The sequence below is a fragment of the Alexandromys fortis genome, unplaced genomic scaffold (assembly GCF_014885135.2).
Source record: "Alexandromys fortis isolate MF-2015 unplaced genomic scaffold, M_Fortis_MF-2015_v1.1 scaffold_103, whole genome shotgun sequence".
In the NCBI taxonomy this organism is placed as follows: Eukaryota; Metazoa; Chordata; class Mammalia; order Rodentia; family Cricetidae; genus Alexandromys; species Alexandromys fortis.
This window is the reverse complement of record NW_026067978.1, coordinates 2,411,621-2,427,991: the sequence shown is the minus strand read 5'-3', so window position 1 is coordinate 2,427,991 and position 16,371 is coordinate 2,411,621. Positions and strand designations below refer to the sequence as shown.

Here is a 16,371-nt window from a genome sequence, read left to right as displayed (position 1 = left end):
CTTAACTCTATTCCTGTGGCAAATGAGTATAAATGAGCATGTCCCTGCGATGTGGCATGACATCCCCCCCACCTCCTGCCACCTTCTTCTTGACCATAACTAGAAAGATTCATGACAGATGCATGTCACCGCTCAGCTCAAGCTGAGGCAGACCGCCAAAGACTGCCGCCAGAGTGTTTCCATAAACAGTAAAACAGATTATGATTTCTAAGTAAAAAGCCACAGGCCTTGTAAACAATTAACATTTTATAAAAAGACAAATATACATATTTACACAGATCCATATGCGATCAAACACAATTTTGTAGTTAGGTGGCGTTTCCAATAGTTAAAGTCACGCCAAGGCGCTCACAACCCCTCCCTGGGCCTGCTGAGGACTGCCAAGGCCTGAGGAGACCGTGGGCACCATGCAAGGCACTGTATAAATAAATGTGAAGGCCAAGAACTGGGGAGAAATGTTAGTGTACGCCTTTGATCAGAATGTGACAAGGTCAGCAGAGAAAGTGCCATGTTTTTTCCTGAGCCCCACACCTGGAGCCGGTAGTGAGGCAGAGCTCCTCGGAGGCTAAGGGAGCCCAGCCTCACAGGGCCCCGTTTTTTCCTTCACATTTTACTGGCTTTGGAACCATCCCAGGGCTCGGCTGGGAAGGGCAGCAATTCTTTGGGAATAAGACTCACTTAGTGCAATTGTCTCCCAGTACAGAGCCAGCCCTGGGGTCAAGGCTGTGCTCTTTTCTGAGGTCACCGGCCTGTTCCCCTCAGGGCCAGCCCAGTGACAAGATCCTCTCCAGGCAACAAGGCTGGAGTGTAAAAAAACCAGAGGATGACTCCTGCCCTTGTCCTCCACCCTCACAGCAATCTCAGAACCCCAACTCCATTTGCACAAGACTTAGGGCCAGCTTCACCCACAAGAAGAACTCAGACCGTGGCCTTCCAAGTCCTCAGAGTCCACTGACCCAAGGAGGGTGGGCTTTTCTCCGTACGGCAGTGGGGCCCACAGCACTCTCACTTTTCTGTTTCACAGCCGCCACGATGCCAGGCCTTGCTTCCCCAGACGGGCAAGAACGGGTCAGGGACACAAACTATGGTGCACAAGAAATGGCTTGAATGGGGGGCAGCCTGACAGCGGAGGGCAGCATGTTTAAGTTGTCCATCCAGATGGAGTCCACACTTGTGAAGGAACGTGGTAGGCCCATCCCAATGTCCCCTAGATGACCAAAAAAAAAAAAAAAAAAGCTGTATAAGGAACCTCACACAGTTGTGGAGAACAAGCAGCAAGCAGAGCTCATCCTTAGCATGGCAACAGCAGCTCACTGCTATACCTGCCGGCCCAGTTTTAAAAGGAGCTTTTATCTGGCTCTGCCCCCAAGCATTTCCCAGTCTCCATAAGCTTCTCCAGAACCCATAAAGACCTGGAGACCTCTTACCTCCAGGGCTGTCAATCTCTGGTTCCTCCTTGCAGCTGAAGTCTCCATAGACAGAAGAAGGCTGGGCTCCTGGTTCGTTGAGCAAGTATCCCTTGCCATCCACGCTTGTCGGCTGCCATTCGGACTGCTCAAAGAGCTGGGGAGGGAACACGAAGCCATCAGCTGTCTGCCCGTGCAGACTCACCCCGTAACCCTCCCCCCCCATAAGCTAATCCTTCCCAAACTGAATCACACTCTTGGACACGTCTATATTCTCCAATGGGTGACAATATGCAAAACTGTCAAGACAAGGGCCAGAGTGGGGGAACGAAGGGACAGGCTACCTGGGCCGTTGGCCTATGTGTCCCTCTCTTCCCTTCCCCACCCTCTGACACAGAATCTGCATGACTTCCCTTAACTCGGGGAAGCCACAGCAACAGGCAGGGCAGCTTCAAAGGTTAGCATAACAAGCCTGGAAGGCTGAAGACAAGGAACTAGACCCACATCTCAGTGATCTGTGCTCCGGGGCCAGAGTCGGGATTAAACTACTGTAAAAACTTTTACAGTCACACTGAAAACTGAAGCCGACAAAAGGAAACTGCCAAAGAACTTGCTAAGAAAAAAAAAGTTATAAAAATTTTTTTTTTTAAGCCATCTTAGTACAGATCCCAAAAGCTGATTATTGGAACCCGATGTGCATTTCCCAGATTCGAAGGGCTGGGCATGCTGGGGCGGAGGACACAGTGCTGACTGGGTTGACTCAGCTGTCTGGGACCCTGAGGCTTGCTTCAGGATGGCCTGCTGGGAGACTAGGCTCCTCACCTGCTGAGGCAGCAGTCCCCCCAACACACAGGGCGGGGGTACTTGTGGGGCTATGGAGCCAAGCACCTGGATTGACAATTGCATCCGCCCGCACTGATCTGGAAGCTTCCCCTAGCTTGCTCTCCCTTTGCAGATGTGGTACAGAAAGAGATTTACCTTCATGATGTCCTCTGGTAACTTCCCTTCCTCGTCCTCATCTGTGGCAGCTGTGAGGAAGGGCAGCGGTGAGTGATCTATGTTTGCCCGGCAACTCCACCCCACCAGCTCCAGCACCCCCACCAGCTCCAGCACCCCCACCAGCTCCAGCACCCCCACCAGCTCCAGCACCCCCACCAGCTCCAGCACCCCCACCAGCTCCAGCACCCCCACCAGCTCCAGCACCCCCACCAGCTCCAGCACCCCCACCAGCTCCAGCACCCCCACGCCTCCCAACTAGCATCTTGCCTGCCCTGGAGATTCCAGAAGGGACGGATGACTCACCCTCCCCAACTATGGAACAAGGCCACATCCCACCCCTTTACTTCCTTCCTCACCCTCACAACGGAGGGCAGAGAAGCCAGGAGCACTAGCCACCTTTGACCAAGATGTGACCTGATCCCCTCCCTCCTGGTCTGCAGCACACCAAAGCTCTGAACCGTCCTCTTTTGTCTCAGGGTCTTGTTTCATGCCCTAGGGGCTGGGTTAAGCAGTGCCCAGCCCCCAGTTCCATGAGCTCAACAGTGTGTACGTTTCTGAGCATCTATTTCCCCTCAAGACCCTTGGAGGCAGGCCAGGCCGCAAGAGTACAAACCTTCAGAGGTGGAGGGCATGGGCGACACCTGCAAGTTATACAGATCGCTGGTGCTATCTGGCATAATGTCCTGCATGTGCCACTCGGGGAGACTGCTGCTGACGACACATGGCGACAGTGCTGGGGGAGGGTGCAACAGAAAGCACAGGTCAGGACGGCATGCTTTCTTAGTCTGCAGTGCAACGGCCACTCCATCCTGGAACCTTCTCTTAACAGGCTCCTCCCTGCTCCCATTATGCCTTAGACTGGACCTACGAGCTCCCTTGCCGGATTGGCGCCCTCACCTGGAGTAAGGTCATGCCGCTCCAGGTCCAAGTCCTGACCCAGGTAGCCCTGAGTTGTGTAGCTGCTGTGGTCATCGGGCAGTGTCGAGCTGCTGAGTCCGTCAGAGAAGGTGTCAGGGCTGGCATCTCCACAGAGCTGCAGAGAGAAGACAGCTTAGACCCACTGTGGCACTCCACATTGCCTACCCTGCCTACGGTGGGTGACCAAAGGCTGGGCCGGCCACACAGAGCCACACTCACCTTCCTCTTGGTCTTGCTCTTAGTGTCTCGGCTGGACTTGGATTTTCTCTCTGCGGGACAGACAGACTGTGAGCCCCAGCTGATCTTCCTTGTGCCCTTCTTCCCCCGCCCCCTCCTGAGGACCCAGTGCTCTTAGTTACCTTTCCTCTGGTTCTTGGTGAGGGGTGGCAGCATCCGGTACACCCGTACAGCCGAGCTGCCCTTGTTCCTGCTCTGGTCCTTCACTTCCTCGATGTCTGGCAGGGAGTTCATGGCACAACGGAAGTTTGCTTTCCATGTTTTGGGATCTGGTTCCTTTTCCCCTATTTTGTATCGGCCTACAGAACGGGATAACGAATGCATCTGTCAGCTGCTCCCTGGGCTGGGATGTACCCCAGACATCAGTACTAGTGAAACTAGCAAAAACCATTGGCCTCAGGCCCTGGGAGTTCTCATATGCCCAGGGTTGACCCAGGCATCCAAGAAGTAGGTGAAGGGGCTCACTTAAGCGTCTCTATCCTAAAATGCACTCATTGCCTTAGGCCATGGCACTCCCTGCTTACACTGTCAGCAGCCAGACGTGGCTAATACCAAGGCTTATATGATGTTTCCAACGTGGAAATGAATGGGCAGAGTGGGAACAAGGACAGTTACTATCAGGTCAGAATTGGACCAAGAACCTGATTCCTAAAACCCGAAAGGAAGCCACCAACCAGATGTGGCCTCAGCCAAGGACCTTAAGAGTCCATACCTTGAGAAAGGAAGCTGAAAGTCACCTTTGGTGCCCCACTCACAGCTGTATTCTAGCTACAGACCCCCTGAAGCATGCTTTCTAAGATTTTCGCCTTTGTAAATCCTCCGAGAACTTGCTAAAACAACGGATTCTGTCCTAGAGAAACACAGGTGCGCCTGATCCCCTGCTCCAATAATCCTACATGTTGTCTTGGGGAGCTTGGAGCCACCCAGAGCCCCCATGGTCTCTCCTCTGCCCCGCCGCCACCCTGCACACCTGTGTGAATGGCCCAGCTCCGGAACAGACAGGCATCCTTGTTGATGTCCCAGCCGTGCTTAGCAGCATGCTTCCATGGGATCTGGAAGATCATCTCTTCCTGAAGAGTGGACACATTAAGACTGTGTCAGCTCAGAGACCACAGATTTTGTGGCTGAGTATGCCCAGCCCCCAAGTATGGGAAAAGACTGACTTCCCCTTTTCACCCCGACATCTGGCCTGGATTAACCCATCCTTGCTGCCTTAAACAAGCCATTCTGCATCTGTCAGGAGCGGTCTGGGTTCTGCTGAGCCTCAGCACCAGAAGCTCAGCAAAGATACCCCTGCCCTACACACCTGCTGCAGATGTGCTGAGAGCCTTAAGGGGCACCCTCTCTCAGCCCTGGCCTGGCAGGTCTCTGATGCTTCTCTCTGGCTCGGAGCATGGGAACACAGGAACTTCCTGCATTAGAGTCTACTCAGGACACCTGGAATCACTTGCTCCTACACACCTACATACCCTTAAGGGAGCCCAAGCCAGACATGGATGCTGTGTAATGCTGGCCTATGTCCTCTGGGGTTATGTATGGGGACAAAGGCCACAATGATAAAGGTTTAGGAGTTTTTCTTGTTTTATTTTTAAGTGTGTGTGTGTGTGTGTGTATACGACCGCATGCGTGCGTGAAAGCAGCCAGGGTGCTTTTGTGGAGGTCAGAGGTCAACCTGCAGGAGTTGCCTCTCCTCTTATCAGGAGGGAGGTAGGGATCAAAGTCAGGCTGTCAGACTGTCAGGCTTGGCAGCGAGCCTCTTTACCTGCTGAGCCAACACCAACTACCTAGACTTTCAGTCAAGTTTGTTCGAGTTCAGTCTTAGCCTTCACACTTTTTGTGTGATCTTGTAATCTACCTTAAAGTGCCTCAATTTCCTCATCTGAGACCCATCTCGCAAGATGACTAAGATTAAAATGCAGACTATTAGTAACGTATTTAGAAGTGTTACAAGCACATAGCAATCACTATGTAGTATTGCTAAGTCTATGTGGTCAATGCTGCTGTGTGTACCAGTTGTGGCTTCCTGGGCACAACTGGTACACACAGTGGGTCCCCTACTGGGCCAGTCATGTTCCTGCCCAACACCGTCTGTCTATCAACTGGAGCCATGTAGGATGTCCCATGTAGCAAGTTTCTCTCATTTGCTCTGCAGTTGCTGGGAGTCTTGGTGCTGAGAACTGTACCTCTAGGAGGGTGGACTGGCCTTCTTCAGGAAGGAAGAAGCATGAGACGCAAGTCAGACCTTGCACGTCCTGGCCTGCAGCGCCCACTGGGAAATAGATCTTCCTGCTCTATTATTTCCACTAATGAAACTTTGGTCCCCAGGAGGACATGGGTTAAAACAGTGGCAGAAACACCCAGTAACACTCACTTTATTAATCCAGATCAGTCCCGGAATTTGGTTGGAATTAATCTGCATCTCTAGCCAGGGTCTCATTCGCATCCGAGTGATAGGCATGGCGGCTGGAGGGAGAAGACGGAAGGTCTGTGTTTGGAGTCTGTTAAACAATCCTGGGCACTGCCCTGCTCCACCCAAGGCCACTCAATTACCTTCCCCTGCCCTCACACCTAGGTCATTACCCTCCCCCTGCCATCAGTCAGGTACCAGGTTCTACAGTCATAGAGAGAACCCTGCAATAGAACGAAAGTGCACCCCAACATCGTGGGCAAAACCAACTGCCCCTTCTGGCATTTTCTCCCAGACAGTCTCAAGAGGAGACAAGCAAGTCTGGATGGCTCCAGGATTTATGTGCAAAAAGAGTCAAAATACACAAACATTTCAATGCCAGAACTTTTTTCTCAAAATGCAATCTTTGTGAAGGAAGGGACTACTGTTGCTCGTTGTCACCCCCAGCTCTGCACCTTCCAAGCAAGTCACCCTCCATCCCGGGCACTTCCCCCTAACATCCTCCAATCCACTCTATGTCCCCTGAAAGCCGATGCCCACAACGCATAGGCTGGGGCGCAACCCCTTCCGGCCTGGTTTCCCCTGCTGCAAAGAGAAGTGGCGCAAGCAACACCTGTGGCACCTCCTCCCGAAACCCCTGTAGTTCACGATCGGGTCCAGCCACTCAGGGCAACGAGCCAACCTCTGCCACCGAGCACCGCGGGCCCAAACCTGGGGCACAGAGCGCCGAGCTACGACCGCCAAGAGTGAGCGTGGGCGGACGCTCGAGACCCTCGGTACTGCTCGTGGATGCGCGCGACGGACTCTCTGGGCCACCCGAGAGGCCCCGCAGCGGCTCCGCGCACGCAGACCGCCGAGCGCAGCCAGAGGGCGGTGCACGCCGCGGCCCGCCTCCCGCCCGCCCGCTCGCGAGCAGCGCCCGCCCGAGCCCGCGCGCCACCCCGGCCCAGGGTGTCCCTGGCCCCCACTTCCTGGTGTCCCGCGCGCCTTTTGTTCCACGCCGCCCGTCGGTACCCGCGTAGCCCCGACGGGCTCACCTTTGCAGCAGGAGCGATCCACAGAGGGTACCCGAGAGCGAGGCACGGGTTGCGGTGTAGGTAGGTACGCGATGCGCGCAGAGAGCGAGCGAAGAATCCCCGGGATGCTGGGGTCCGCGGGCCACGGCTGACTTTGGTTCGGCTCGGCCTGGTTTGGCTCGGCTCAGACCAGTCTAAGAGCACGTCCTACCTCGACGAAGGAGTAGCGCGCACTGGCGAGTCCGCGGCGTCGCGGAGAAAACCAAACACTTAGCGGGATTCCCCGGCCCGGGTTCGGCCACGCCCCCGCCGGGGCGCTCACGCGCGCCCATTGGCCGGTGCCGCCTCATCATTTCGGGGAAATCAGGCTGTTGTAGAGCTAAGCAGCGAAGGGGAAGTACAAGGCGACTGTGCTCCCCACCCCCTCGGGCCCGCGCCGCCGCCCCGGGGCTCCCGCGGGCCCGCCCCCACGCTCCACTCCACCCTCGGGCCCCCTCGCCTGTCTTGGAAAGCCTCTTGCCCTCGTTCTGCATGCTCTGGCTCCTGTGACCTTCTTCCCCCTCTCCTCCACCGGGGACCTCTAACTCCTAGGTTTCCAGGACACCTGCTTTCCTCTCCAGAAGGGACCCCGGGACTGAATCACCCTGAAAATCAATCTGGTAATGAAGTGTCAAGAAGGGAGGTATTCGGTCCCTATACTGCCTTAGGTGACACCTCTCTTAACGGTTGGTCGCTCGGCTGCTCTGGGAAATTGAGGCAGAAGGCCTAACCTGCTGCAGGTGTTATGTGGAGTTGCTAGTCAGGAACTCCCAGCCTGGGCTCTGCAGGCATAGCTATCGAAGGACGCAGGGAATCTTAATTTCCTTATCCACAAAATGGCAATAGCCCCCTTGCTAGTAGTCTACAGTGATGGGAGAGCATTGTATCCTGATGGGGAGAGATGATGTGTGTGCTCTACCTGGGCACAAGATGCTGATGTGATTTCCTGTACCCCACGAGGTTCTAGCAGTGACCAAGGTGACCCTCCTCCCTTGTACCCTTGGGACTACCTGAGACCAAGGGAGTGGAGGGAATTTAGAAGTCGCCGCGGTTCCTTCTAGGACTCTTGCCTCAGCTCTACAACCTCACCGTAGCCTTTTGGGAGAGAGTTCCTCCCTGCTAACTGTTGAAGTCCCCAAAGCCTGGCTCTGGAGAAGTTCTGGGTAGCATTGAGAAATCGTGGCTAAGGCGTTGGATCTAATGAAAGGAACGGGGACCCGGGTCCCAAGGGGTTGGTATAGGCAGCGTGGGCTAACTGGTGCTCACAAGCAAACCTTGCTAGATTGTTCCTCTAATGGCTGGCTGGTGTGTACATGTTCCATCCAGAACTCTGGCCCCTCGGGCTTCTTCTTAGACTTCCTCACAGGGCTCCTGACTCACAAGTATATCAGTCCTCACCGGTGTCATTCTCCCGTGTCACTTTCCTTGCCCTAGACACCCAGTTGGAGTGTTGCAAGCTGTAATACACATCCATGAAGGATTGAACCTGTCAATCATTTCTCTGACTCCTGGAGAAGGAGAATGAAGGAGCTAGGAGAATCAAGATGGCAGGAGGACCTTGCTGGAAGTACTGAGACTCTAGAATGATGGGGGGGGGGTAAGATTTGGGGTATTTGAAGTAGCAAATAAGAGTAGGGGTTGCTGTAGGAACTGAGATCTTCTGAATAAGTGACTCAGAGCTGTGGCACCTGCTTTCTGAGCAGCAGATTCCCATCTTGTGTTGAGGCAACCTGACACAGCCATTGACAAATTCAAAATGAGATTAGGGAGAGGAACTTCATAACTCTTGCAGCCCACGGAGACCCTATTGAAAGCAACAGGAGACTACAAAAAAAAATACCAGTGTGGGTATGCATAATGAGAGTCAGCTCATGTCCTGGAATGTCGGATCTGCAGCGTTGTTAGTGATGGGTACCTGTTTTCTGTCCTAAGGATAAGTAAAAATTTACCTAATGAATACCCTGTTGTAGGACATTTAGGTTATTTCCATTTTCCCCCCAATGGAGACAACACCCGTGAGCAAAATCTACACACACGCTAACAATTTTCCGCCCAGGAGACACTCCCCACCCCACCCCCACTGCTTGGATTCACCAGCGAAACTGACATTTACATCTTTTAAATGGTCTGTGAGGCTTTTGATTTTTTTCCATTTTGACTCTGGGGATTCTTATTTATTTTTACTTTATTTTTGCTTTGGTTTTTTTTGAAAGAGGGTTTCATGTAGCCCAGGTAAGCCTTGAAAGCCTCATCTTCCTACCTTTATTTCCCAAGAGCTAGGGTTACAAGCCCGTCCCACCATGCTTGCCTGTTCTTGATTTTAAATTCTAAGACTCTGCCTCTGACTGGGGGTGCTATGCTTTTTGTTTTTTGCTAACCCTTGTTGCGTTCCATTTTGTTTTTTGTTTTTCTGAGGCAGGGTTTCTCTGTGTAGCCGTGGCTGTCCTGGAACTCATAGACCAGGCTGGTCTATAAAACTCAGAGATTCACCTGCCTCTACCTCCCAAGTGCTGAGATTAAAGGCATTCACCACCACGCCCCCACCAAGTTCCCAACGTTTTTATTGTTATTGCCTTTTCCCTTTCTTCTTATTTGTGAAACAGCTCGCTTATCCCAGGCTGGCCTTGAATTTCGGATCTTCCTGCTTTGATTTCTCAGATGCTGGGACTGCAGTTCTATGCACCACTTCATCTGGAATACTGGGTCCTGGGCCTGGCACCGAGGCTTCGTGCATGCTGGGCAAGCCCTCTGTCCACTGAGCCACGACCTCAGCTAGGCTCAAACTCTCCCTCTTCCCACCCTACTTCCTGCCCCTTCAGTTGTTCTTAGAAGAGGGTAGAAAACAACAGAGCTGAGTCTGAAAGCTTGGAATCTTGTGCTTCTGCCGCTCCACCAGGGCTGGAGGGATGGCTTAGTGAGAAGACAACCTGCTGCTCTTGCAAAGGACCCGAGTTTGGATCCCAGCACCCGCTTGGGCCTCTCACCACCTCCTGTGACTCCAGCTCCTGGAGCTCTGACGCCCTCTTCTGGCCTCTGTGGGCACCACACCCATTACACAAGGAGAAATCTTTTTTTTTTTTTTTTAGAAAGAAATGACTTATTCTTCTCTGGGCCCCCGTTGACTGTAAACCACAGAAAATCTCTGCCCATCACTTCTACTTGTTGAGAAGATTGTTAACCACTGTTTTGGACTGAGTTCCAGCACCAGGCTTCAACAGATCAAATAAAATGGAGTCCCTCGTGCTAAGCACTACTTCATTCACTGAAATGTTAAAGGAGTACGCAGATCCTGAGCCAAACCAAGTGTTCCTAAAAGGCAGAGTTTTCAGTCCTAAGACGTGACAATGCACTCTGAACCACCCTAACATTAACCAATCAGGTTTTTTTTCTGTTTTATTTCCTTGTTCTGACTTTACAGACACCATCCTGCTGCTGCCCAGCAGGAGCATTTGCTCGTTCTAATTCACGAATCAAAGCCAGTGAAACTCTTAGTCAAATTTCCTACAGTTTCCCCCTGTGAGGTCAGGTAGACTATCAGCCTTTCCCAAACTATTAAACACCATTAAACACTCCTTAAATGGAAGGAAACCATCAGCCTTCCACTGTGTTCTCTGCCCTGAACACTTTTCTCCTCACTTCTTCGTTCTGCTGACCCTCCCCACACCCAGAGCCCTCTGCCATGTTCTCCACTATTTAGCAATATTTCCTCGCCACTAACTTCCATTTCTACCAGTCCTTCCCCCCTCCACCTTTTTTTTTTTTGAAACAAGGTCTCATATAATCTAGGTCATCCTTTTCAAAATATATGCTCGAACTGGGTGATGATGGCACACACCTTTAATCCCAGCACTGGGGAGTGAATTCAAGTCCAGCCTGGTCTACAGAGTGAGTTCCAGGACAGCCAGGGCTACACAGAGAAACCCTGCCTCAAAAAAACAAACTATATGTTTATTATAACATGCGTGTGTGCATGCTCATGTATGATGGTGTACATGCCACAGAGCACCTGTGAGAGAACAACCCAGGGCATCAGTCCTCAACTTCCACCTTGTGGTTTTACGTATGCTCCAGAGAACAAAGATAGGTCATCAGGCTTATGTAGCAGGTTCCTTTACCTGCTAAGTCATCTCCCTGCCCCCTAAGGCTGGCACTAAGTTCCTGCTCCTCCTGCCTCTACCTCCCAAGTGCTAGAGTCACAGAAGTGTTCCACCACACTAGGCTTCCCTTTCTACCCCTGAAAAACTCAGAACAAATGCCCAGTTTCTATGCAGCCAATCAGAACTCCTCCCCTCTCACCTTTGCTCCTGGGCTTTAGCTTTCTGGGTCTTATCTCTCATCCCTGGTGCCTCTTGAGCAGGGAGCACGGAGCACGGGCTGTTTTTTCTATAAGACTCTAGCAGGTGCCTCCCACCCCGCATCTGGAGTTAGCTGAGAGTTGGAGGAGAATGGTTGCCTGTGCTGGTCAGCGGCATGCGCATGTGTAGGGCTCGCTCCCCAAAGTCCGCTGGCTCAATTAGGATGAGTACACCGTGCAGCTTCCCTGATGGGCGCTGAGGTTCTCTGGACAGGCCAGAGACTCCTTGACCTTGACGTGACTTTGAGCGGAACGCTGGGGGTGTCGGGTTGTAGCTTGGTTGACAGAGCTCCTGTGTAGCACGAGCAAAGCTCTGGTTCCAGCCCCAGCACCGCAGAAACCAGGCGTGGTGATTTACCCCTGTAATCCCAGCCCCAGGGGCGGGAGGGACTGGCCAGTCTGGGGTACATGAGATGGGGGTGGGGGGAGAAAAATCATCCACACACACATTGTAGGAGCCTCTCCCCCGGTGAACCAAATCCTGTCCCCTGCCACCTCCCTCCTGTTCTCTGCCTCTTTGGTTATGATTTCACAATAGCCTTCTAAGTGGGGGTCTTGCTAGTCCCGAACCAAATTCCTTGCTAAATGATGTCACCTGAAGCTTAATCTTATTACGCTCCTCTGTGCTTATGCTGATAGACAGGTGTGGGACAGGAAACAGAAATCCGAGGTAGGGAAATCGGGTCCAGGTCTGGTGACGTTTGAATTAGGTTTTTGACTGCTCCCAAGAGCATACAAGCCAGGTACAAGCATGAAAACAAGCAGGGCTTCCAGACTTGCAGGCCCAAAGGGCCTCCTAGCAGCCAAGTTCTCCATTTTCACAGCAAACCTCTTCATGCAGGACCTATGTCAACTGGCAGAGCGCTTGCCTAGCACGCATGAAACTCTAGGTTCGATCTGAAGCATTGCGTACACTTGAGGTGCTGGTAAAGTCCGGCCGGAGGATCAGCAGTTCGAGGTCACTCTGGGCTACACAGACCTTGTCTAAAAATTAAGTCAAATATCAAAGCATCCAAAACCATCCCAAAGCTTGACAAGACTTGGGCAGAAAGAAAAATCTTAACTTATTCAATAAATGGGAATCGCACTTCTGCTTAGGGTTAGCCCGAAATTTGGCTCTGGGGAATTGCCCGGGCACGAGACCAGCCCCTCCCGCTCACAGCTTTGGCACTCGCGCTGTATGACACAGCAGAATAAACGTTGTACCGTTATTTTATTTTATTTTTTTAAATCCAGAACTCGGAGAGTGGGAGGCAGCAGCTGACTGGGAAAGCACAGGGTCCTACGCTGGGTCTCAGCATACTGGAATCGCGGCGCCCTGATGGTAGTGTCTGTGCCGCTCCGGAACTTATCGCCCCTCCCCCGCCCGCTGGAGTGTGCGTGTGACCGTGTGGGCTGCCACTGGGGCCCGCTGCGGAGTTTCATTTCTTATAAACACAGCATTGGGAGGAAAGAGGCCTCGGTTCCCATCCGCCCTGTGGGGCCCGGAGAGCCGAGTCGAGGAGACTGTGAGGCCAGGCCCAGAGGCCGTGACCCTGGGCAGGGCTGGAAGAGAGCGGCACCCCTCCCCTGTGGACGAGTCCTGCCGAGTAGCCGAGGCGCCACCCCCACCCCACACCAGGCTTCCCCGCCTGGTTTGGCCCTAGGGTGGACCCCCTCTTCTCCACATGATGCATTCTGATGCTGGGTGTTGCGTGATTGGGGGAGAGTGGGCAACCAGGCTCTTTGGGCCAACTTCCACATTCCTGATCCGCCCCGACTTGGGGGTGAGTTGTAGGCTCCGTTCTGGCTGGCTTCCTGGAAAGGGAGGAGGGAGCAGGCGGGAGAAGCAGCTGGGCCGCCCAGGTGGCTGCCTATATTCTAACCCTACGCCTATATTCTCCCACGCCTGCACACTAGCTGCCTGCCCCACCCGTGCCAGGCAGCTCACCTGCCGGTGGCCAGAAGACTTCTTCCTCCCCTCCCCCACCCGCACCCAGCATTCCCCTGCTGCTGGGAGTTTGCACCTAGCTCAGCAGCTATAAACTGTGTGACCTGGGACGAGTTGCTAAACCTCTCTGTGCTAATTTACCATCGCTCCTTGGAGAGGAGAGCTGAAACTGGCAAGCCTCTAGCAGCGCTCCGGCTCTTAATCCCCTCTGCCTATCCCCCCCCCCCCTTCTCCGTCCCTACCCTTCCCCGGGGTTGGCAGGCACACAGTGCTGGAGGATGTCCCATAAGCGCAGCCCATCACTGTAGCCTGAGATACGAACTTGTGGTATCTTGGCGCGCGTGTGTGTGTACACGTGCATGCACGCAGCGAACTGGCTAGGGTTCCGAATCCCAGTTCCCAACACCCACTCTCTGGGTTCGGTCGAACCGGGCGGGAGGGGGCGGGGCTTGGGTTTCGCTTTCTTGCCAACGTGGAGACAACAAGGAAATCGAGGAGTTTCCCGGAACCGCTGGAGGAGCGCTGAGCTCTGCTCCTAGCCGGGCAAGTGGGACGGGCACGTGTCCAGAGTTCCTGGCCAGCAGCACAGTGGAACTTCCAGTGGGAACTGGGGAAAACCAGCCCCGGAAAAGCCCCACCTCAGTGCACCTGCCCAGTTCTCTGCTGGCTGTTGTTTGTTCCCAAAGAAGGTGGGGACCTCAAGGGAGGACAGCAGAGGGGTGGCCGCACAGGGTACAATGGTAGTGGTCCACTGGCTGAGGATGGACTGTAAGGGCAGGTGGTACCTGAAGAATGACGGTCCCCATTTGAGTAGTAAGGTTTTATTGGTTGCCTTTGCAGGGGGACACATCTCACATAAATGCAAGCTGTTGTTGAAATTACTCCGTAGCTCAGGATGTCCTTGAACTTCTGATCCTCCTGCCTCCACCTCTGAAATGTGGTCTACTCTGCCTGGTCTTTTCAGCTTGGGGTTTGATGCACGCCAGGCAGACACTTCTGAGCCACATGACCGCTGGTGTGCGTGCCTGTGTGTGGAAATAGGGTTTCCTGAGCCCAGGCTGACTTCGAATTCCTGTATAGCTGAGGCTGGCCTGGAACTCATGATCCTCCTCATCTCCCCTACCTTCTAATGCTGGGGTTATTGGCACTGGTAACTGCTGGTTCATAGACACTCTTAGATCATTCTTTTTCTTTTCTGCTGGGAATATTTCTCCCTACCTGCTCCAGAAGACCTGACTCCCCTGCCCAGTCTAGCCTGCCAAGCTGAAGGTTAGGAACAGTGACAGTCAGGGGCACAGGGACAGTCAATCAGTAAAGCTGATTGGATTTAGAGGCATGGAGTGGAAGGGGACTTCTGGATCCAGTCCCCTGGCTCCTAGCCCAGTCAGTCCTGCAGAGGAAAGAATTCCTCTCTAGGAGTAGACTCAAGCCCCTTCATGAGTGATTGAGCCCTGCCCTCCCATGGGTCCTTGGGCAGCAAGAAGAGTGTCCTCATCCCAGAGGAATGCTGGCTGTGAGGTTGGCCACTTCCTTCTGTCCTTGGAAGCTGGAGCCCCAGTAGGAGGATAACTGTGGGTTGGGCCTGAATCTGAGCCAGGAAGCATTGCAGGGAATGGGGCGGGCAGGATGGGGTGTTGGGGGGTGACAGAGACTAGGGAACAGGGCAGAGCAGGATGGGGTGTTGGGGGTGGCAGAGACTAGGGAACAGGGCGGGCAGCATGGGGTGTTGGGGGGTGGCAGAGTCTAGGAGGGAATGGGGCGGGGCGGGATGGGGTGTTGGGGGTGGCAGAGACTAGGGAACAGGGCAGAGCAGGATGGGGTGTTGGGGGGTGGCAGAGACTAGGGAATGGGGAAGGGGGGATGGGATGTTGGGGGGGCGGAGACTACTTCCTTCCCTTGCATCTTCAGTCCAAAGTAGAATCAATCTTAGGTCAAGGTGGGCAGGACCACCCAAAAGCCTGTGTTTCCTTAAATTCTTGGATCTCCCTCTTTGTGACCATAGCTGAGGCTGTGGTTTTTGGAAAGACAGGAATCACACTCAGTAGAGCTGCCTGGTCCAGAAGACATGGGGACCATGGGAAGGCAGTTGTGTGGCCATCTGGAAACAACCAGATTGCCAAGGGGCAGGCAGGCAGACAGGCCAAACAGTGGCCCTTGACAGGCTAGTGTTGCTTTTTCCAGCCAGGTTCAGAATTGCCATGACCTAGAAGAGGGCTGGAGAAACTCTAAATGCTACAGGAGCAGAACTTGTGTTATGCCTACAGTCCCCGGTGACTCAGCCTGGGAATCCCGATTCCAGGGGGGCTGCCCTGGGGATGAGGGTGGCTGGGCAGTCATGGCAACAATTGAGTGAGGCCCCAGAGAGAACGTGTTACTGTCCTTTCCTTCTGTGGCTAGGTGGTTTTCGTTTTTTAAAGATTTACTTTTTAAGACCATTTTTGTAGGTGTGTGCTTGCCTCTGTGTGTGTGTGTGTGTGTGTGTGTGTATGCAGTGCTCAAAGGAGATCAGAAAGGGGTTGCCAGATTCTCCAGTGCTAGAGTTACAGGCAATTGCGAGCTTCAGATGGGTGCAGGGAATATAACCTGGGTCCTCTATAAGAGCAAGTGTTCTTACCACAGAACATTTTTTTTTTTTTGAGTTAGAGAACCAACCGGTCCTAGCTCATAAAGCAGACCTGGGAGACAGCCTAAAAGTGTCTGTGTTGAATTTCTCTAGAGGTCACATTTGTGGAAGAAAAGTGGGACAAGAAGAAAGTGCGTGGCTTGCTTGCTACTATATCCTCAAGAGCCAGCCTGGGGCTCAGCGTGCCCTATGGGAAGTAGTGCAGGATGCACTGGAGAGAGAGTGGATGACAAAGTATAAATGGGTGGATGAATAGGAGGGTGGGTAGGTGGATGAATGAGAGGTTAGATGAATGGATAAAAAGATGGATGGACGGGAGGATAGATGGATGAATGTGTGGATGAGTAGCAGGGAAGAGAGGCGGATCGATGGGACAGGGAATCAGACTGATAGGCGATGAATGCAAGGATGCATGGATGGATGCATGGATTGGTGCATAGAT

General features: G+C 53.3%; 1 protein-coding gene across 2 annotated transcripts; it reads right to left on the bottom strand.

Moving 5' to 3' along the window:
- Positions 1 to 226: 226 nt before the first annotated feature.
- Irf1 (interferon regulatory factor 1) lies at positions 227 to 7,247 on the bottom strand. Of its 2 annotated transcripts, none has more exons than XM_050157727.1 (10): positions 7,005 to 7,247; positions 5,932 to 6,023; positions 4,531 to 4,630; positions 3,683 to 3,859; positions 3,543 to 3,592; positions 3,303 to 3,438; positions 3,019 to 3,138; positions 2,385 to 2,434; positions 1,428 to 1,563; positions 227 to 1,207 (listed from the first exon to the last, which is right to left on the bottom strand). In XM_050157727.1, the coding sequence occupies exons 2-10, from the start codon at positions 6,016 to 6,018 to the stop codon at positions 1,083 to 1,085; spliced, it is 981 nt and encodes a 326-aa protein (XP_050013684.1). In that variant the 5' UTR covers positions 6,019 to 6,023; positions 7,005 to 7,247; the 3' UTR covers positions 227 to 1,082. The 2 variants fall into 2 exon arrangements, with proteins under 2 accessions (XP_050013684.1, XP_050013685.1); XM_050157728.1 differs by lacking the exon at positions 7,005 to 7,247 and adding an exon at positions 6,581 to 6,816.
- Between the last annotated feature and the right edge of the window lie 9,124 nt (positions 7,248 to 16,371).

What these genes read in the sequence shown, in the direction of transcription:
- Irf1 (XM_050157727.1), bottom strand. Translation starts at nt 6,018, where the DNA reads ATGCCTATCACTCGGATGCGAATGAGACCCTGGCTAGAGATGCAGATT. An exon ending in GACTGATCTGGATTAATAAA is followed by an intron (nt 4,631 to 5,931) that starts GTGAGTGTTACT and finishes TCCACTCTTCAG; the next exon opens with GAAGAGATGATCTTCCAGAT. An exon ending in GCGGCATGACCTTACTCCAG is followed by an intron (nt 3,139 to 3,302) that starts GTGAGGGCGCCA and finishes ACCCTCCCCCAG; the next exon opens with CACTGTCGCCATGTGTCGTC.